We start from the raw sequence: 21,360 nt of genomic DNA on the forward strand, positions 1-21,360 counted from the left end.
TTTTTGGTTAGAAAATATCTTGTGACCAATTTATTGCTACATCAACGTCATCAAGTTATCGCAACAGTTACAAGAAAATATAGTACGAATAACGATAATTAATCGATGAGAATAAAAATTTATAATAGATTTTCTGGTTACAGTCGTGAAACATTTTTTCATTTTTTATCCAGATTTATATATTTCTATTACAATAAATAATAAAAATGGTTATGAATACTGCGTAGTAACAAAAACTGGAAATTTTTCATGCACTGAGTGAAATTTTTAGTTCCAGTTACCGCTCAGTCCTTAACTATTTTAATTTTTTACCACAATCGAAAAATATTGTTCTAGGTAGAAAATGAAAACTAGTTTTCTGGCTGTTACCGGAAAGTCTAGAATCCGTTGCTATTCTTTCTCATTACGATCGCTGTTGCTATATTTTCTTGCAACTGTTGCGAAAATTTAATGCTTGTGTTGTTAATAATTTTTACCCTGGATTACCGGTCTCTGAGACCCTGAATTTTTGCATTATATTAATAACACTGTAAACATCGGTTCCGGTACCTCGGGTGAGGATACAAATTGGCCTCACGAATCGCGTGTCTCTGCAATGTCATGCTGCAGGTGACGAGCAAACTTTTCCACTCCAATCGCCCCGAAAGGGTCGTGAATAAACAAGGCCGAGCTAATCGAGCTGTTTCTCATTCGTGTTGGAATTGGCGTGATGTCGCATGTTACCATGCTGCAAAAAGCATTTATCCAAAAGTTCGTCGTCGGTGTGAAATTACTTAGAAAATTTATAATTACGCTCGTTCGTTGGATTCCCGTAAGGTAAGTGCACCATTCATCGACCCCGTCTCAATTATTAAACTTTTTCTGTTATATCTGTTTGATCTTTCTAGTTCTAAAATAAATTTGCAACGTCTAACCCTCTAACAATTGGTTTTAGACATCGAGGAATTCACAATTTGTACCGTAGATTAATAATGCTGAAAAACAAAAGGGTCAATAATTTGGTCTAAACGTGTCAATAACTGGTTGACTTATCTTATACGAGGTTTAAAAGTTTTTGAATTTAGATTAGATTAGAAAAACACTCGATTTTGAAAGTATAAAAATTCAACAAAGTCCTAAGCTCAATTCATTAACGCGTATACTTATATAATGGATGAATTATTAGACTCTGTTTTGCCACATAAAACTAACGATTTGTAACTGTATATAAGAATAAGTGTGACGGAGTTATTATCGAACGCGTAAACCTTCCGGCCTCACATTTGTCAGTGAAATGATATCTTATCTATCAATCAGCTAATGGCTTGAAAATACCATTCGCGAAAAATTCGATTTGTGTTAGTTTTCCGGTTGAGTGCTTTCAATCATTTATAGAATAAGACTTATTACGTCAAGACTTGAGTTCGATGAGTCTTTGAAACAAGAAAAAAAAAAAAGAAAAGATGGCAAAACGTTTTGCATTAATCACAAAAACACTTCAGAGAAAACAAGATTCACGATATCCGTCAATTTTGTTTCTACTTTGACTAAATTTTCTCACCGAGTCAAGTAGAACGATGATCTATACTTTGATCTCGACTCCGTGATCCATCCGATGATCGCATCATCGATTGAAAGGGACGGGGTTGAAGTTCCGAATTTGAAAAGTTCCAAAGCGCCTAATTCCGAATTATTTGGTGACGAAACTTAAAGTAAAGAAATCAAACTGTGGAGACCCAACAAAGTTTTGAATGGCCGGAAACCCGACGGCTCAAAGTTCCGGAATGCAAGATTCTGAAAATTGAAGTTACAATAGAGCTAAGTTTTGAAAAGTAAAATAAAGTTGCCATAAAGTAAAATTCCGTAAATTAAAATTTAATCGCACAGCGTAGTTCACTCAACGAGTGGGTGTAAAAAATCAAAAAAACCAAAAATCAAAATTACCAGGATTCGGAACGTAAAATATCGAAAATCCAAAACGATGACAGATCGAATTGGTGAAATTTTAGCAAACCAGAAATTCACAGAACTGAAAATCGTCGATCATTCGGAAATTCGTTGCTAGAGATTTAAAAATTTTCTCATTTTCGTACTTTCGGAACTTTGACGTGTCGCAATTACGCTCTTTCAAAATTTCGCCCATTCGTAACTTTGCATTTTCGGAACTCTAAGCGTCGGGTTTCGGATCGTTCAAAATTTCGCTGTTCCGTCAAAGTTCGATTTCGTTACTTTGAGTTTCGCCGCCATAAAATTCGGAATTTCACGCTTTCGAAGCTTTTAAAAATCGGAATACGAACCCTGTCCCGATTGAAACGGCGGACAAAAGTACAACTCGACAATCTGATTTCGATCCACGAATGCATCTCTGGGTAGGTAATTGAAAGATATATACGTAGAATAAGCGAAGGCGAAGCCAAGAGTGTTAAAAGTGTTTGTTGTGCACCGATTTAAACGGGCTTTCAAAGTGTGTTGGCCAGTTCGTTCACTGATTGGTTACGCGAATAGAAACACAAGAAAAGACAAGCATCTCTCACTCAGTTTAGCCGCCTGCCAGCCGCGAATAGGACACTGTCTGTTTTTCGACAATATTTCGTTCAACTATTACGCAGCATATCGCGTTACCTGATCGATTTCCGATGGGGTTTAAATCCTCAGAGATCGTGATCGCCTGATAAACTTCTCGTCTTGTTGGAAATCTCCCTCCGGCAGTCAGTGCAACGTCTGTAATTTTGAGTGAACAAGTTCGCTGGGTGTAAATATCGCCCTGTTATTTTACTAAAAGTGATTTCACCCGCCGTTTTCCCACCTAAATAAATATTCCTCTCGTTATACGCAAAACCCTGTTTTACCAAATCGCATAATTAATCTAATAACACTCGCGCAGATTCGTTAAACATCGAAATATGTACGTGTAAACGTTGATTGTTATTACATGCATCCAGTTTGTATTTAATTGGAATTACCGATGCCCAAAACTTCAAGCCAGAAACAAAGTCTCGACATTTTTTTTTTTCCAATCATTTTGCCAATTATTATACGAAATTAATCTACTCGTTACTTTTTAAATTCATGGTGTAGATAATATCACTTTATTGACACAAGATATTTGGAATTTCAAGATTTTGTTTATCGGAATTTTCCTGCAAGACAAAGAGGGAAAAAAAAAAGAAAAAAAAAGTGTATAGAATTCAATACACGTACTAGTTGTTTCTGCAACACTAGTGCCTTATTTTTAGTGCGCAGAATATATTTTTACATTAAATTCGTTCCTCGTTGTGGATGTGCAACGGTTCGTTGAGCACACTTTTTCAGCTGTGTTTTATTATCATTGCCGCATTCTCGTTTAAATTCTCGTCTAAAGCCGCAGTTATTGCCAGAATTTTCTTCGGTCTAGACGAATCCATTGCAGATGGTTGAAACTTTGTTTTGTGGACAAGTGAAGAAGACGGACAATCAAGTGTACTTTGAAACGTTGTGACCGAAGTATACTATAAATATAGAATTTTGCAACAGAACGGTGTTTGCGATTAACAAAAAAAAAGAAAAAAGAAAAACATTAAAATCAGCCGAATCGTGCAACCAAAGGCCGAACGAGCCATCGAACCGAAAAGTTAGAGACAATTAACTAAATTTTGCCACATGTCGAGCAGAGGCGTCGTCTCAGAGGACAGCGAAGCTTTTCGTTTAGGCCATGGGGTCCATAAGAACTTCTTCATCGACGTGGACGAAGGTATTGCGCTTTCCGATAAACAACACTGAGAAGAATTTCATTTGTGTAGTAACTAGAAAAATTCAGTAAAACAGTTATCGCTAAGAAAACTGTTCGAATATTGTTGGAATTACGAAAAACGAGGTACGCGTAAAAATTTTGCGCTATTCTCGATCCTTTTTTGGTTGTTGCAACGCAAAATCAGTTTCTGAGGTTTGCTCTACTTTTTTAGTCAAACAAGGCTTTAACGTCAATTTATTCTTGCACAAGCATTAAATTTTCGCAACGGTCACAAGAAAATATAGCAACAGCGATCGTAATGAGAAGGAATAGTAACGGATACTAGACTTTGTGGCAACAACTGTAAAACTAATTTTCATTTTCTAAATGTAAGGTAAAAAATGTAAATAGTTAAGAACCGAGCGGTAACCGGTACTAGAAAATTTCTCTCACTGTCAGTGTATCTTATAAAAGTTGACTCGGCACAATAACGAGTGACTCAAAGGGTCAATCGTTTGTTGCAACAGAAAAGAAGTTGAACGTACCTTGGATGCGATAAAGCAATGAGTTTTTTTTTCTTTTTTTTTTTTTTTTGCCCTTTCGATAACACAACTTTTGTAACACAAGTACGAGGCACCTGAACCTCCGTTAAGATACTGTCAGAGCAAAGTCGTTGCTTCTCCAGTCGCGGCTCTTAACCAGCACTTAATGAAAGTGACATTGGTACTCGTTTACGGTTACGAGTCCCGATAATGGCGATAAACGATTGCGTAACTTGACTCGTTGAAGAGAGCTGAGAGACAAAGTGTACCGGACATTTAGTTTGAGTACATCCATTATTACGTACACTGTCGCAAGTATATTACAGCTGCGAAGAATCTACCGTTCTTTCGTATGACATCCGAGGACAGTTTTTGATACCTTATCGTGATCGGCTTAAGCCTGTAATGCTACAATAGAAACAGCGCACAGCAGAGACCTCAGACTTTGCCGGGCTCTTCGCTGAGAGCAACTCGCTGTGAAATCGGTTCGAAATTATTGTTCTCGCTTGGGTTTAAAGTGCCAATCCGCGATTCAAGATCAGCGTCCCTGTTCGAATATTGACCAAATCTAGGATCGGAGGATCCTCAAGTCTGACTTTTGATTAATTGTGAGTGCAGGAAGAGAAATGAATTTAAACAGAACTGTCAAGTCGATGTCTCAGCAACGGAAAAGGGGAAAAGGTAAAGCGGTAGATTTCTGTTGGCATTAGTTATTAGGAATGATCTGAAACGATACTTGGACTAATTCAAGCGATTACGATGATTGCAAAAATACTGGACGTGTACTTATAACCAAGATGTATACATAAATATATCGTATCTCTGAACTACAACGAGAGAAATTTTTATTTCCGGTTACCGCTCAGTTATTAACTATTTTCATTTTTTACCACAATCGACAAAATATAGTTCCAGGTAGAAAATGAAAATTAGTTTTCCAGCCGTTACCGGAAAGTCTATCATCCGTTACTATTCCTTCCTAAAAGTTTCAAAATCTGATTAGAATCTGCAAAAGATTTTGAAAATTATTCGTTTTATTCTTCCAAATCGTTACACTTTTTTGGTCATTTTCTATACGCTTGAGATTAACCAATTTTTGAACTTTTTTGAATCTTGGCGATAATTCTCGCACCTTCAAAAAGTTCGTAATAAAGCAAATCGACGAATACAAAATTGGTTTTCACAATACCGAGAAAATTGCGAATTTGTAATCATCAGCATCGTTATTTCAATGTCACGTGACTTTACGGCATTGGATTTTTGTCGAAATTACCGATAAAGACTGCAACGATTATTGAAAACTTCGGTAAAATAACAGTTGGACTCGGGATTGTCAGAGAACCGATAAAAATCTTTTCTTCACGGAAATGAGCGAATAATATTATTGCGAAACAGTGAAAGCTCGCCGAATGTTTTCGAAATAACGCTGGCTTTGTGCGGAAATCTAAAGTTGATATTTAAAATCTGTTTTGACGATGTGCCAAAGTTGGTTATTGCTAACTGCAGGGAACAAGAGAATGGAGAGTAATAGCCTGGGCAATAAGTTGGCATAGAACCAGCTTTCAGATCGTCATCGCGAAACGTGCCAAACAAGTTAGCTGTCATGCGATCGATAACTTTGCAGGAATTTCGTATATACACGGGGTGTTCCATTTGAAGTTAAGGAAATGTAACCGGATTAAAACTTCGTACAAGTTTGTTTTCAGCGAGTTTGAAGTTAGTAACGTGATCGTAATAATTCACGTTTCGGAGAAATCGGCGTTTCCCAAATTTAGGAATATCCGAAATGCAGTAAATTGTAAGAAGGCGAAAGAATTTCAAATTTTTTAAACTTGGTCGCTTCAAAGTCACTGTAAAATTATAAAATAGTGACTCCCCCCCAATTTTTCCGTTTCCCTTACGTTACTAACTTCACTTCGGTATCTCAACAACGTCCATTTTTTTTTTTTTTAATACAGAAATCGATTTTCATTTTATACAGTGAAAATTCTCGTCAATATTACATCTATCAAACACGTGTTCAGTGTAACTAGATACGAATGGCTACGACTGTCTGCATTCGACTATATTCTTATCCAGCCGACTTATCGCGAGCATTAAAAGCGTACGTTGAGACTCAAATTACTCGTTGGCTTGCCGTAAAAAGTTACTCGACGACTTATCTTCATTCTTTGTAATCAATTTGTCGCCATTTGGGGATACACGTACACCTTTATCTGTAATAACGTTATTACTTTTTCCTACGTATGCTATTCCGCGACTATTGTATTGGAATGTCGTTCTTTACTTTGATTGGAATTGATTACCTGCTTGATTCGTCCTGTTTGATCGTGTGAAAATATCTTTGAAAGTCGTTTTTTCATCGAATCGAACGAGCATATCACAGGTTTAATCATCAATTAAGAGTCGCAAGGTAAGATCAATTGTGGCGAGCCGAACATTTCACAAAACACAGTTTTCTTTTTTTTTTTTTTTTTATATTTTTCTCTTTCAACCGTCCATACGCATCGACCGGAATATTTTCGGTTAATCATTTGGTACCAGCGCTCCAATAATTCATAAAATCGCCGCAAGAGGTCGGCGATTGTTTCTTCTTATCTCGCGGATAAAACACAGCTGTTGCCAAATTTTATCGAATTGTAACATTTCGAAACGTTTCGGAGATCTGACGCGATAAAAAAATTCCACACATCGTTACAACTTTTGAAATACGAAAGAAATTTTACATCCGTGTAAAATTTATTCACAACTTCTTACCCCATATACATTATTATTCTGTCATATTCGTTCCCAATTTCACGGTATTGCTGTAATTTTATTTCAATCGAAAACTGTTGTGTTCGAGACATTTTGAAATTGTAAATAAAAACCGTAACCGCACCGGTCGTGCATCCAAGGCTTGTTCGGAACGTGACCGATGAATGTTGCATAGCCTTCTTACAGCCAACCATCAATCTCGACCCCATCTTTCAACGGGTCTTATTTTTTTTTTTTACTACGAGCCTTGGCGAACCTTCGAGTGCGTTGCTCCATTTACTAAAAAAATATTTGGATGCTTTCCAAGAGGCTGGCAACGGGGAGAGAGACTAAAATCAACCGCGAACACGTGTATACCATGGGTCAAGTTTCCTCGATCAACCCTTTGCTTTCCGTTCACATCAATTTTTTTTTTGACACAGGCTTAGCACATCGTTTCAGTCCAATTTACCAAAATAAAATATCAAGGCACGAAAAAGATCGTGCAAGCTGTTGTATTTTGATTTTTGTGACATCAAGTCAATGTGGATTATAATTTTTTATATGAAACCAGTACCGAGCGGCATCCAATTACATTTTGTAATTAATTACATTCAATTTACAAATTACAATTCGGAAAAATGTGCTAAATACTTTGTTAATTCGTAATTGATTCGAAAAAAAGATGTGTCGATCACACTTGTAATTTGTAATTGTCTTTTTTTTTTTAATTTCAATTACAAAATACAATTGTAATTTGTAATGAATTTTTTTTTTTTTTTCCCATTACAAATTACAATTGCAGTTTGTGATTCATTCTTTTTCAGTTACAAGATGCAATTGTAATTTGTAATTTGTAATCTGTAATCAATTGATTACAAATTCGCCCAGCACTGATGATGAAACCACTTTTGTAGTTAAATACTACCCGGTTATCGTATTATTTTATTATTTTTTATATTTTCTAACCAGACGGCGTCTTATGAATTTTCGATACACAGCCTACAGAAACATGGCGTCCGATCGGTGAATCAGCTGATCGTTTTAAGGGAATAAAAAAAAATATCAAAGCAGCGAAAATATCGCGCAAGCCGTTGTACTTTAATTTTTGCGACATCAAGTCAACGTGAATGAAAAAATTTTGATACGAAACCACTTTTGTAGTTAAATACGACTCGGTTAGCGTGTTTTTATTTTTTTATACTCCTCTAAGTGGAATTTTTCGGATATCGCGCAGTACAGAGATTTTCCCCCCTCTCCACGAGTAATATCGCATCTCGGTTTAAACTTCTGACGTACATCCCAACTCTATATCCTTCTTGTGCACGCGGCTGATTCATGCTTGTGCGTTACAAGTTTACGCGACATTTAACACAAGGAAACACAGAGGCCGGGAAGCCACGTGATCGTCCCTTGCAGCTGCCGCCACTTACTTTCGACAGTCTTTCGATCTCTCTCGCGGTGATTGTACCTCCGTCGTCGATTCGTCTATAGATCGCTGTTATACCGTCGAGAGATGCTCGTATGCTAGTGTTTTGTGCGCGTATTTGGCTACCTGTCAGTTGACACGTTTCACTGCCGCTTAAATCTCGCCCACTGCAGTTTCGCGGACGATAAAATCAGTCGGATCGAAATAACGCGAACGTTTGATTCTTTTTTATTACAGAGTTTTCTTTCGTCAAGGTGGGATTACTGTGCAAACTTTGAACAAGTTCATTAGCCTACTAATTCCAACACGTATTTCATTCGTACCACGTCTAAATCAGAGTTCAATCATTTACCATTTATCGATGTGTAACGGAGAAACGATTTCGATTTCAGACTTTAAACAATTTTTTAAACTTTAAACAAAACTTTACACGCGCGTCATGTTTTCTGTTAATTAGATTATAGATCAAGGTGTGAAACTAGATCATATTTAAAAATTATTAGAGCAACTCGCTGATGTTATAACCACGTTTTTAGACTTTGAAAACGGTTCTGTTAATCAGTTGACGTACGTATATAAGCGTATAAATCAATCGTCAATCCGTTTTTATAATTATCTTGTACGTTTATCAACCTCAAGTGTCGAGGCAATGAGTTATTGATCACTGATTATCGATCGTCGATGCGAGCTATAAAGATACTTTAATTTTAATAACAAACGTATTTTTAGACACATCGACGCGTTCTACGATTCTGGATGATTATAATCCTAATTCTTATTTATTGGTCCGCGTAGCGTGTAAAATGATAAGGACAGATCTGATTCTAAAATTTATCCCGCAATATCTTGATTATTAATTCGACACTCGTCGTTGGCTATAAATAAACTCTCTCTGATTTCAAGTCGAGTATCGAATCAAAATCGTGTGCAAATTAACAAATTTTATATAATTTTAGCAAATCTTTCGAATTTAAATCGAGACAGTCTGATTAGCGTTGTTGATAATCGCATTGTTTTTTTTACCGTTGCAACAATTTTTATTGAACGAATGATCAAAAGATATTGGATTTTAAAATTTGGTGAAACGTTTCAGTGTATATTGTATATAGCTACTGGCTCTAGTGAAAAAATTCCAATTTCACACAAATGTTTATCAACGTTTTCTGGGTCATCGACTATTCGTCGAAGTCATATCTCGAGTTGCGATACTTAGCAGTACGCGCGGTATTATCATTAATTCTTGCTTTTTTTTCTACCACCTCGGAATTCGCAGTTGAAAATATCAAATTTCAAACATGCCAACGTTTTTTTTTAGAACTTTCAACATCTCGTTCAGGTTCTGTTTATGAAAAAAAAATAAAAAAAAAACAAAAAAAGCACGCACACCTCGATCTCTAGAAATATCACTAAATAAATAACAACCCAAAATTTCGAGCAAGATTTTAAACAACAACAACTATTGAGCAATGTGCAAGAAAATCACTCGATGCGTATGTATAATCTAATAATAAATAAACCGTTTATTCGATTCACTGACTGTCTCATCAATCGAGGAATCTATTAGAAAATTAAGTTATTCACGTTCGAACGACTGTCCGCAGACTATATTAACAGCCCGACTCTCGGAGAGGGAAATTACTTTCGATATTGATCGGTGAGCACAGCTGAAGCGCAATTATCGGTTCATCGGCGCCACTTGCGACAAAATATTAGACGAGCATACGGTTTTTATTCAAGCAATCGACCTGCCCGAAATGAAGATAATTACAGAGCCCGAATTACAGGAAAAAAACATGTTTTTGTAATTGCTTTCTTCTTCTTTTTTTTTTTTTAATTATTAGGGATTGTTTTACCTCGTAGACAGCGAAATTTGATTAGAAACATTTATTCACTTGAGCTGTAACGTTAAGATCAATGGTCAATGATTGTAATTCTTGATTACTGAATATGTAATATTAACGCGGATATAGAATTCAGACATTCTTCGTCAATTCAACAAACGTATTTGTTCTCTGACCCAGATCTTCGATCTCGTTGCCATCGAAGAAAGAAGGACAATTTACGTCTTTGAAAGATGTCCAAGTAAACTGTTTATCGAAGTTTGAAAATATTTTCACTCTCTTTCGCATCGCGTGTACACGGTTCTAAAAAAATTTCATAAACTTGACAGAAATACGTTTTTTGTCATCGAAGAGTAAAATTCTGTGTAATAGTATTCGTCATGTTTGTTTGCTGATGAGAAATTGCTCATGGTTGATAAAAAACACGACTGATTGATAAAAAAAAAAAATAAAAAATCACCCACATACAAACACGATTCATTTAACAATTCTTCGCAGAAATAATCAAACAATTCCACAAAGTCGGCGGCATTTATTTATTTATTTTTTCTTATGGTCCGGTTTGATAGACCAATTTGTTGAATTGCGGAGGAATGCAGTTGAAACGCGATTGATCTCGAATCGTCGATAGTCGAGAAAATTTTGACTGATTTCAAAACATTCACAGTGAACGGTGTGACAAAGACTGCAAATAAAAAATGGTGCTTGGAAAGGAAATAAAGCTGCTCGGTAACATTGAACATTCCACGGTTACCGAATGGCTTGAAAAGACGGGGCAGGCTGACCGACATGGTAACTGACACATGTTCCATTACACAGTGTTACACAATAATTTTTAACCCCAAGGCATTACGTCTAGTGATGTGTTTAAGCTCGTTTATTCCCAGCTTATAGTAATTTAATGAAATGTTGTGTAATTGCAGTATCGTCGGGAAGTTTCCGCTGGAAATTTTTATCACAGTGAAGAAACGAAGGACTATTTTTCATTCCAAGAGTTCATATGTTGTCGGTTACTGTTATTTTGGAAATATCCATTTCAATTGACTCGATATATACTAGGATGATTCAGATTTTTTTTTTTTTTTCTTCCAAACAGGTTCAAAAGTTTCATTTAGGTGTACAAAGACACTAGTTAAAATTTAAAATTTTAATATTAATATTTAGGGGTGGCTCATCGCACTTTTCGATTTTCCGTGAGAATAACATAGGAAAAATGTTGTTTGCTTCTTCTAGTTTTTATAACTAGCTAATGAAGCGTCGTAAAAAAACCCCAAAGACATAGTTTTGTAGGAAATTGAATGCTCTACAAAAAAGGTATCTTGTCAAAATTGCGTAAAACTAACTGTGTCAAAATTACAGCCTTTCAAAAGTTGAGTTACTTATAATTTGACCTTTTTTTTTGAATATTATAGCGTAACTACCGATCTTATAAAAAAGTGTACATGAGTTTTTTTTTTGTAAAGCATACACTCGACTGTAAATAGACTGATAATTCATTTTTACAACAATGAAAAAAACTATCTTTTACCATTAAAAAAAAATAATAAAACGAGAAAAACAGATTTCAAAGCAGATTTCTGCTAAAAATTTTTTAAAAGTGTACAATTTTTTCATTGTTGCAAAAATTAATCATCAGTTATCATCTATTTGAAGTAAGATGTACGCTTCACAAAAAAACTCATGCGCACTTTTTTTTATGAGACCGGTAGCTACGCTGTAATATTAAAAAAAGGTCAAATTATAGGTAACTCAACTTTTGACAGGCTGTAACTTTGACACGGTTAGTTTTACGAAATTTTGACAAGATACCTTTTTTGTAGAGCATTCAATTTCCTACAAAACCATGTCTTTAGGGCTTTTGTACGACGCTTTGTTAGCTAGTTATGAAAACTAGAAGAAGCAAACAACATTTATCCTGTGTTATTCTCACGGAAAATCGAAAAGTGCGATGAGCCACCCGTAAATATTAATATTAAAATCTAAAATTTTAACTGGTGTCTTTGAATACCTAAATGAAACTTTTTAACCTGTTTTTTTTTTCTTAATCACCCTAATGTATATAAATTTTTTTTTTTCGTTTCCTTTCAGGCAGCGAGAGTCCCGTATTCGGTTTAGAAGGAGGCGCGACAGGAGTTGGCGCAGGTGGCGGAAACTCTCTGAGAATAACGTCTCACGAACTTCCCAACGAGATATCAGCCCCTTATGAAGTTCCCCAATTCCCAATCGAACAGATCGAGAAGAAACTTCTCATCCAGCGACAGCTGACAGTAAAGTGAGTAATATTTGCCCACTTACCAGAGATGGCCAGTAAACTAAAAATATGTAATCGATCGATTGATCGATTAATCGAGTCAAAAAAGAAGAAAAAATAATACGATACGAGTCGTAACTCGATTGGATCGGTAAAAATTAATCGATTAATCGATAATTTCGTATTTTTTGCTTAAAACAAACCTCATGAAATCAAATTTCGTAAATTTTAGTACGTAGTCTTAATAGCGGAAAAGTTTTTTTCATAATTTATTGTTTAATTCGAAATATTATTTAATTTCAGGTAAAAATATTCATTTATCTTTCGCTAATTATATCGATGAGGTAGTTAGTAAGTAAGACAGTGATAATAATTGATATTCCGTTGCGTTGTTCGAAAAAGTAAAAAAGAAAAGCCGATCGTGAGGAAATGTAATCGATTTAATCGAGAATGGATTATTTTTGGTCATTCTTAGCCTATTCTGCAGTTGGTCAGGACTGATTCATTTGTTTACGAGATTCTGTTCTCCTACCGAAAACGAATCATCGTTTTAGATTTTAGGCGCTCATGTGTTGCCATGTCTCAAAGAAAACGTGTCGATTTTTTTTTTTTCACGGTCAAAGGTCAATAATTAAACCATTTATTATTTTGACATTTCGTCGCTACTGAGGGAGGACCTTTCTCATAACAAGAGTGCATATTTATTACTAATATACAATACAATTTAGGCCTGAGAGATGATTGAGAAAAATGAAGAAAAAAAAAATCCGCAATCGAACGACACAGTCTGAAAATTATTCAAGAAAAATTATACGTGAACAAGCAGCTCAAATAAAGCAGTCGAGTAAAAAAAAACAAAAAAAAAACTAAATTTATTTGGGGATTAAAACAAACATATTCATTTCTTTGGACAACTTGTTAGTTTTAGTCGTCGCAATACTAATGGTGGTGTAATTGTTGACCTTTGATATCGAAAAAAAAATTGATACATATTTGGAATGAGGTTAAGAAAGTTCTTTTATTTTCATGAAAATAAAAACAAATAAAAAATCGAAGCTACCTTTATTCTAGCTGCGCACATGTCGATGGACTGAAAGTGAGTAAGTAACGAATATCTCTTGGCAGAGTGCAGAGTGACCTACATAAAGCCGCCTTAGAGTCTCTCTTTTTATACTTTGCGACCTTTTTTTTTTTTTTTTTGTTTTTTTTCTTTCTTTCTGTCAAGCATTCATACACGCGTTATTTAAAGTCTGAGGAGCGGCACGGCCGCGTTTACATATTCATGGAAAGTTCAATATTGAATGACGCATCGCGTTCATTAAGGGGCACACCTAGTGTGACAGCCTGAACAAAAAGCGATTTTTGGAAATTAAGAAAAAAAAAAAATAACTACTGTATCAATTATTTTAAAATTTCAAGGGTATATTTATACATATTTCAAGAATACACGGTAAAATTTTTTAAGAAAAAAATTCAATATTTTTCGACTTACACGCGATTTCCGACGGCGCTGAAAAAAAAAGGTCCTCCACTGCTGCAGTGATTCCGGCCTTCTCCGTGGATGAAACCTAAAAAAAAAAAATTCTTGTTAAACTAGAAGATATTGTCCGTACAATGACCTACCAGTTTTTTGATCTGATCAAAAATCGAATTTTGGCAGGCCAAAAACGACCAAAATTTTTGGTAAAATTCAACTTTTTTTAAAAAAACGCCGCCATTTTGTCAATTTTTGATTTTTTTTTTTCAACCGTAGGTCGTTGTACGGACAATATCTTCTAGTTTAACAAGAATTTTTTTTTTTGGTTTCATCCACGGAGAAGGTCGGAATCACTGTAAAAATATTTAATTTTTTTCTTCAAAAATTTTACCGTGTATTCTTAAAGTATGTATAAATATACCCTTAAAATTTTAAAATAATTGATACGGCAGTTTTTTTTTTTTTTTTTTTCAATTTCCAAAATTCGCCTATATTTTAGGCTGTCACACTTGGTGTGCCCCTTAAACGCTCCTTTCTCAAGACTCGTGAAACTAGCCTCCCGGCTATTTTTCCTTGGAGAATGTAAAAAAATTCGTGGTTAATAAAGAACTGCTAATTTTTTCCGGTACTATGACGTTATTCTAAAGCTTCGTATAAGCTGATGCTTTTCAAGTGTGAATAATGTATTTATTTTTTACGAGCTTCATTAGTCATTCTTATCGTAATCTTTTCTACGGAACCTGAAATCACGTGTCGATTCCATTTTTTTTTTTTTTTTCGAGAACAATACTCGGCAATTTTTAGAATTCTTTTATCGGGTGAATTAGAAGCTCATGCGTCATGTCCGTTTCATTCATTCATAAAGCTTCACTGTCATCTTCGTATGGCAAAAAAGAGAGAAACATCGTTCAGCTTATCGTTAGGATGGAATTACTGACCATATTTGCGTTGCTTTTGATATCTTAGATCAGTGATTTCACAACAGTTTGATAAATGGAACGGCTGTATTTGTCTGTCTTGATTATCATCGTGGAAAAAAAAAATTTGATGTGGATTTTACATCTCTTGTGATCAATAATCCACATCAATTGTGTTAGATTTACCTAACCATAATGTTACTCTTGCTATGTTGATTTTTTTTTTGTAAATTTTGCGACAATTTCTGTATATTTAACTCCAAAAAAAATGCAGTTTCACGGAATTAGGGTAATTTACTATGTCTTATTAATTATAATAATATGTTATACACTGAAATTCAGCCATCGCGATGTTGTGTAAACAAACATGGTTGCAATGTATGTATGCCTTTATATTTGTACACACACGTAAGCAACGTTCGCCGAAGTTGTTTATCCGGTAATTCTACTTGGCACCAGTTAACAAACAAATTTTCGCCACTGTTGCTGTATCATCATCACTCAAATGTTCATTATCTGCATGTAAACAACTAAACAAGTCGTTCCCTTTATTCATTGTCGGATGCCTAAAATGCACATCACGTAGCCGATTTTGAACTTGGATTCCGACGTTTTCTCAACTTCGTAAAAAATTTTCTGTACGTGCAAATAATTATGAAGCGAGATAATTCAGTGGTCAAATTAAATACGATAGACGTAAGAATTAATATCGCTTGACGGTGGAGGAAATTTACAATTACTAATATTTACTAATCACACGTAGTGTTCAATTATCAACAACTTTAGAGAGATTATAGTTAGTTACGATCATTTAAAAGCTGCAAGTATGTATGTATAAATATGAATCGAAGAAAAAAAAGAAAAAAGAAATGAAAAAGAATAACGACTTCGGTGATCCGATATTTATAATTTTGTAAATCCTCAGGCTTTATCGGTTATATATGAATGAATAAATTTAAAAAAGAAATTCCGCAAACGCCATTTTTTGTAAAGCTGAAAAAATTCGCACAGATTCTGTAATTTGAAATGTGATTTTCAAGCACCACGCGATAATGAGATCTCAATATTTAATATTTACTTCGCATAGTTTTAGTTTTTCCATGTCGGAATTGTTTTTGCTTTTTTTATTTTTTTACATACCTCGATCTAAATACATTACAAAATCATATTACTTTCATGATTCTGTTGTCCATGTTAAGGTCGGGGAACACAAAGAAAAAATTCCAATTCCAACATTGAAAAACTAAAACTATGCGAAGTAAATATTAAATATTGAGATTTTATCGTGCGATGCTTAAAAATCACATTTCAAATTATAGAATCTGTGTGAATTTTTTCAGCTTTACAAAAAATGGAGTTTGCGGTATTTGTGTTTAAAAATTTTTTTTTCTTCAAATTTCAAATTAAAAAAATGATAAAAATCGAAAAGTATGAGGTACGTGGGCTGCTAATTTGACATGGAATGCCCGATATACTTCTGTACGAATCGCAAGCTTCGCGAAAAAAAATGATCGACTAAAGACGCAGTAGAGCAAAAGAGAAACGTTAATGTATAAATAAACGTACCTATATGACGTATCACGATACGATTATACATCACATATCACTGCACGGTGCAGTTTGTAGTTCCTCGGCAAGTCGTGTTGATCAATAACTCAACGCAACGTAACTAACCGACCTTAGCGTTGTTTCATCACGAACTTGCCTAATTCGATAAATGTTAATTAGATATAGGCTGGAACAAGGCCGTTTCCCACAAGCCCGCAACTCGCGAAGCCTCGTTTTTTCTGCATGCAGTCCTCGGACGATATTATTCCCATTAATGTAACGCATTTTATGAATGTCAGTGACGATTGAAAAAAGGGCTCCAAGTGCGATTTTATACAACCATGCAGCGAAGGAAAAACAGTTTTTCTCCATTTTTGGCTGCAGCCACTCACAGCCTTTCTCTATTTTCCTCTTCAATTATCACTGATGAAAATAAAATGCGCTTGACATTTCTTCTTGGATAGATTCTCACTTGATACTTATATAGTCGACTCGAAGGCGATCGGTTTGCCTTTGGGAAAATCGTTACTTCTTGTTAAACTTTTATTATATTCATAAGCTAAGAAGACGACTACTTAGAAATCCAAGAACAGAAATTAATAATATTTCTAAACAAACGTCATATTTCGATGCTTCAATTGTAACAAAATTTTTAAAAGCTTTAATTTCTAACCCCAGTGTTTTCTGTTTTTGCACTTTCGAATGGATCTTCGTGACTCACGTGAATATGATAATTTGATGAATACTAGTGAAGAAAATGAATAAAAGTATCGATTTTTAGTCAAACAGTCTCCTGACTTACAAACGTATCAAAATCGATTCGAAGATTATTTGCTTGCGTGGAATACTTGATTCAATTTTTGTTTTCAAAATTGAATATCTTTCAAAAAAATTTGGATAACTCAACGTGTTTCTCATACAATGTTTAGAATCATAATTGTAATCTGTAGCATATCAGTATCATTCATTAGAGAAATCTTAAAATGTTTACCATATTGTGACTGACTGCAAGGAATGTGAAAAAAATTATTTGATCGTTCGACAGCAGCGATAAACTTTGATAAACTGTCACTCGTGACAGATAAACAAGTTTCCAGTTCCCTTTGTGGTAAAACACGTTATACTTTATTCCAACAATCGTTATACCGGTCAGAATAAAGTTTTCTCGGCAAAATTTATCACGACAAATTTCTCTAAACTTTGTACATACAAAACTCCGATAATTATAGCTAAGAAAAAATATTTCAAATTTTCGCGAATCTTGAAATTCCATGAATCTCGTGTATAATAATGTAGGAGGAAAGAAAAAATATTACAGGACAAAATTTACTGATTACATGATATTGTCTAATTTGTTGACAGGGAATTTTCTATTTTTACTATTCAGAAGCGGGTTTCGAAAATTTTCTGTTTATATTATCGTCGTTTCGCGCAGGGCGAGTTTGCTGTTTTATATCACGTCGCGTTTACTCGAGCCAAAATTCTCCGCCGATCGTTACTTGAACAGCTACTTTCAAGATAAGTATCTCGTTCTATCTTCAATCACGATTCATAAAGTAAAAAAAAAAAGAAATATGTATGTACGTAATTTTTGCGTAAAAGACGCTCACTTACGAGGAAAAGCTCTTCCGTTAAAACTAGTTCCTTAGCTACAAAGTTTGTTTTATATTTCGCATAATTTAGACAATAAATGTGAGCCAATTTTCAAACGACGAATCTGAAATTCAGTAGGAGAAGTTTGCAAAAAAGATTTGCTACGTTTTGCTTGACAAAAGTTAATTTCAGCTATCGTTAGTTGGAAATTACGCATTCTAAGAGGAAGATCGATTTTTTAAATCAAAATTTTCTTATAAATAAAGCCAAACTCGAGCTGTAATGTTTACTGCGTGAAAGATTGTGAAAACGAATGAACAACATCTGTACCATGTTATAGAAATGAAACCGAGAAAATTAGAATAAAACAAGGTAAGATACGATCAAAATATCTAAATAGAGGATAAAAAATTTGCACATTTTTTGTATTGATCAATATCTGAAGGTCACTACGATGATCAAAATCTAGAATTATCAAAAAAACGACCTGATACCTTACCGATTGCGTAATTCGAAAATTTTCTCAGAGTCGTTTCTGTAAGATAATATAAAAATGTTGTTCAACCGATTTTAACTGTAGTAAATTTCGCAATCAATAACATTTTTTAAAAGTTTCGTCTATTTTTCTATTCGGTACAGAGAAGATATGCTGGAAACGACGATTCGTCTTTAAAGACGTCATTCGATACTTATTAACTGTTTGAGTCATTATAGTGGCAAGTATTCTTACCACCTGTGTTATATATCCGTTTTTCGTATATTTAGAGAACTTTTCAGTATATTTCTTTGCAGTTTTTTCCTATTTCTATTAGTGTACTAATAGGTTTCTAATACTCGAGAGTAATTATTGCGATATAATGTAAATTATTATTGTTAGAAACAAATTGATTGAAAAAATGGTAAAAATTGAAGAAATAATTCATTTCCGAGAAAGTTACCCCGTTACATATATACATGTTTTACATAAACCGATCAAAATTTGGATTTTAAACATTTAAAATGGCGGATCCAACATAGCGGACGAAAATTTCATATTCGATCAAATTTGAAATTTTCGTCCACCATATTGGATCCACCATCTTAAGTTTTCAAACTTTAATTTCAGATTCGTAATCAGCCACACCAAAAACCCTTGCATTGAGTTTTCCGACCGTACTAGATCAAATTTGAAATTTTCGTCGGCCATATTTAATCCACCATCTCGACTTTTTGAGATTTGATTACAAATATGTAACGAACGACTCCGAAAACCACTGCATAAAGTTTTCACAACCGTATTTGATTGAATTTGAAATTTTCGTCCGCCATATTGGATCCACAATATCGAATCCACCATCTCGACTTTTTGAAATTTGATTTCAACCATGTAATCAACGATTCCAAAAACCACTGCACAAAGTTTCCACGACCGTATTTGATTGAATTGAAATTTTCGTCGGCCATATACGATTCGCCATTTTGAAGTTTCGAATCGAGTCAAAAAGCCCGAGAACATCGTCTCGTTAAAAAATTTAACTCTCCACAATAACGTGGTAATTCAAAGGGTCAAATACGTCATTCGATACTCATCAATGTAGTCGAAGATAAAGCACCCCGGGTATCTATGTACGTTACGTCTATAATATAGCCGTACATAAACCGTGTGTATGTACACGCAGTGCGTCAGAGGCATCGGATCATGCAGGGGTGGCTCTCTCACTCACAGCCAACTTCACACACTCTCGGACGCTCGGCTCTGCAAGGGTGGTTACAGGCGTATATGCATACTAGTATAGGGGCAGCGGCTACCTGCAATAACGTCAGATCGAACGCTGGTGGAGAACCTGCACCCCCCACGTGCTCAAGGCGGTTGTGAATTCTCCAGGCCGAGGCGCTCTGAACGGCCGTTATATCAGCTCAGTGTTCGCGTGGCCACCGTCTGGCCATACGCGTCGTGCCTCCGTGAGGTTAATGATTTTCCGAAATCCCCTTTTCGATTAAATTATAAACCTTTTTTCTTTTTTTTTTTTATTTATTTATATTTCCCCTACTTCCAACACCTCGGGGAAAAAAGAGAAATGAGAGAGAAAAGAAAATAGACAGAAATACGATGAAAAGAATGTGAAAAAATTCGAATTTTCAAAATTTACGAAGCATAATTATTTTTCGGATTACATTTATCTTTTTATCTATATATCTAAATGCAATGCTGGCAATATGTAGTTATTTCGCGAATGGGAGTATCTAGTGCATGTAATTAAACGTTATTCGTGGCAACTAAACTTTACGTATAATTGATGACGTCGAAATGTAATATTGCAGGTCTTTGTTAATGTCTCTATGCGATTTTATACATAGAATCATCGCGTCTCGTTGTCGTTGTGGAATATATAAATATTTAACATGCTCGACACGCTGTGTCTTGCGAATTATGTATTGTCAATTTCAACAACGGATCGATTGATTTAATATTATATTCGCGACGAGACTGATTTGAATACAAGTTGTGAATGTACTGCGGGTACATGACGTATTTCAATAACTGTCACATCGATTAAGAAATTCTTGTGCTTTACACACCGAGTTGACGCCGAGTCTTTGGTGCGTGTATATATCTGTGTAGATAATATTATTGTTTATTCTTCGACGCATTTATATGCGACTGTGATGATGATGATGATGAAGATTATATAAATATTATGTGCCTTCGAGTACGGTTGTGTCCAACATTCCATTAAACCTATAATTATTTATAAACTTAGAATAACACAGCAGTGGCTTAATTAAATATTTCTGAAATCTTTTTTTTTTTTTTTATCTCGTGCTGAATAAATATCGAATTATGTTCGCCAACGTTCGAGCATCAAAACGATGGCAACGAGATAATATGGTCACACTCAGGTATGAAACGAATTATCACGTCGACATTTATTTATTTATTATTATTTATTATTATGTTTAAATTCAACGTTTAAAATCCATCGAATCTTACTTTCAAAAGTTTTTAATTTCGGCAAGTTTTCACCTTGTTTTAAGCAAAAAGAAGAAACTAGACCGATGTTAGTGTATTCAAATGACTACGATGATGATTATACTTCAAAACTATTGTATTAATTTGTGTCTTATAGAACGAGTTTCTTCGTAATTTTTAGTATAAATATATAACACACGAAATAAAATTCATTTTTCTAATGGTATGACTAATTTTAATTGCTCAAAGTGTACAGATTTGAGTCACGCGTTATTATTACGTTGGTAATTATTTCGTTCAATCGACGCTGTTTGTAATTAGGCACATTTTGTACTGATCGTTCTCTACTATTCGTTCAACAGCGAAGTATCTCTGCACAGTATTTTTA

The 21,360-nt window shown here is 34.7% G+C and overlaps 2 protein-coding genes across 11 annotated transcripts in view; one reads left to right on the top strand and one right to left on the bottom strand.

Moving 5' to 3' along the window:
• Window positions 1-16,544, bottom strand: part of LOC124309179 (UDP-glycosyltransferase UGT5-like) — a 33,209-nt gene extending 16,665 nt beyond the window's left edge. Inside the window, exon 1 of one of the 2 annotated variants that reach the window (XM_046772542.1) lies at window positions 16,448-16,544. The gene's annotated coding sequence lies outside the window, so the exon portion shown is untranslated. Of the gene's footprint in view, window positions 1-4,233; window positions 4,369-16,447 lie in introns of those variants that run through there. The other variant, XM_046772541.1, reaches the window with a different exon arrangement.
• LOC124309178 (AMP deaminase 2) overlaps window positions 1-21,360 on the top strand; it is a 32,539-nt gene that overhangs the window by 2,055 nt on the left and 9,124 nt on the right. For 4 of the 9 annotated variants that reach the window (XM_046772530.1, XM_046772536.1, XM_046772532.1 and 1 more), the window contains exon 3: window positions 12,325-12,508. In XM_046772530.1, the coding sequence (XP_046628486.1) occupies window positions 12,325-12,508 (184 nt within the window). Of the gene's footprint in view, window positions 1-2,522; window positions 2,885-3,047; window positions 3,710-4,591; window positions 4,912-8,399; window positions 8,650-10,903; window positions 11,029-12,324; window positions 12,509-20,109; window positions 20,903-21,360 lie in introns of those variants that run through there. The other 5 variants (XM_046772535.1, XM_046772533.1, XM_046772534.1 and 2 more) reach the window with 5 other exon arrangements.

The sequence above is a fragment of the Neodiprion virginianus genome, chromosome 7 (assembly GCF_021901495.1).
Source record: "Neodiprion virginianus isolate iyNeoVirg1 chromosome 7, iyNeoVirg1.1, whole genome shotgun sequence".
NCBI classification, from domain to species: Eukaryota; Metazoa; Arthropoda; class Insecta; order Hymenoptera; family Diprionidae; genus Neodiprion; species Neodiprion virginianus.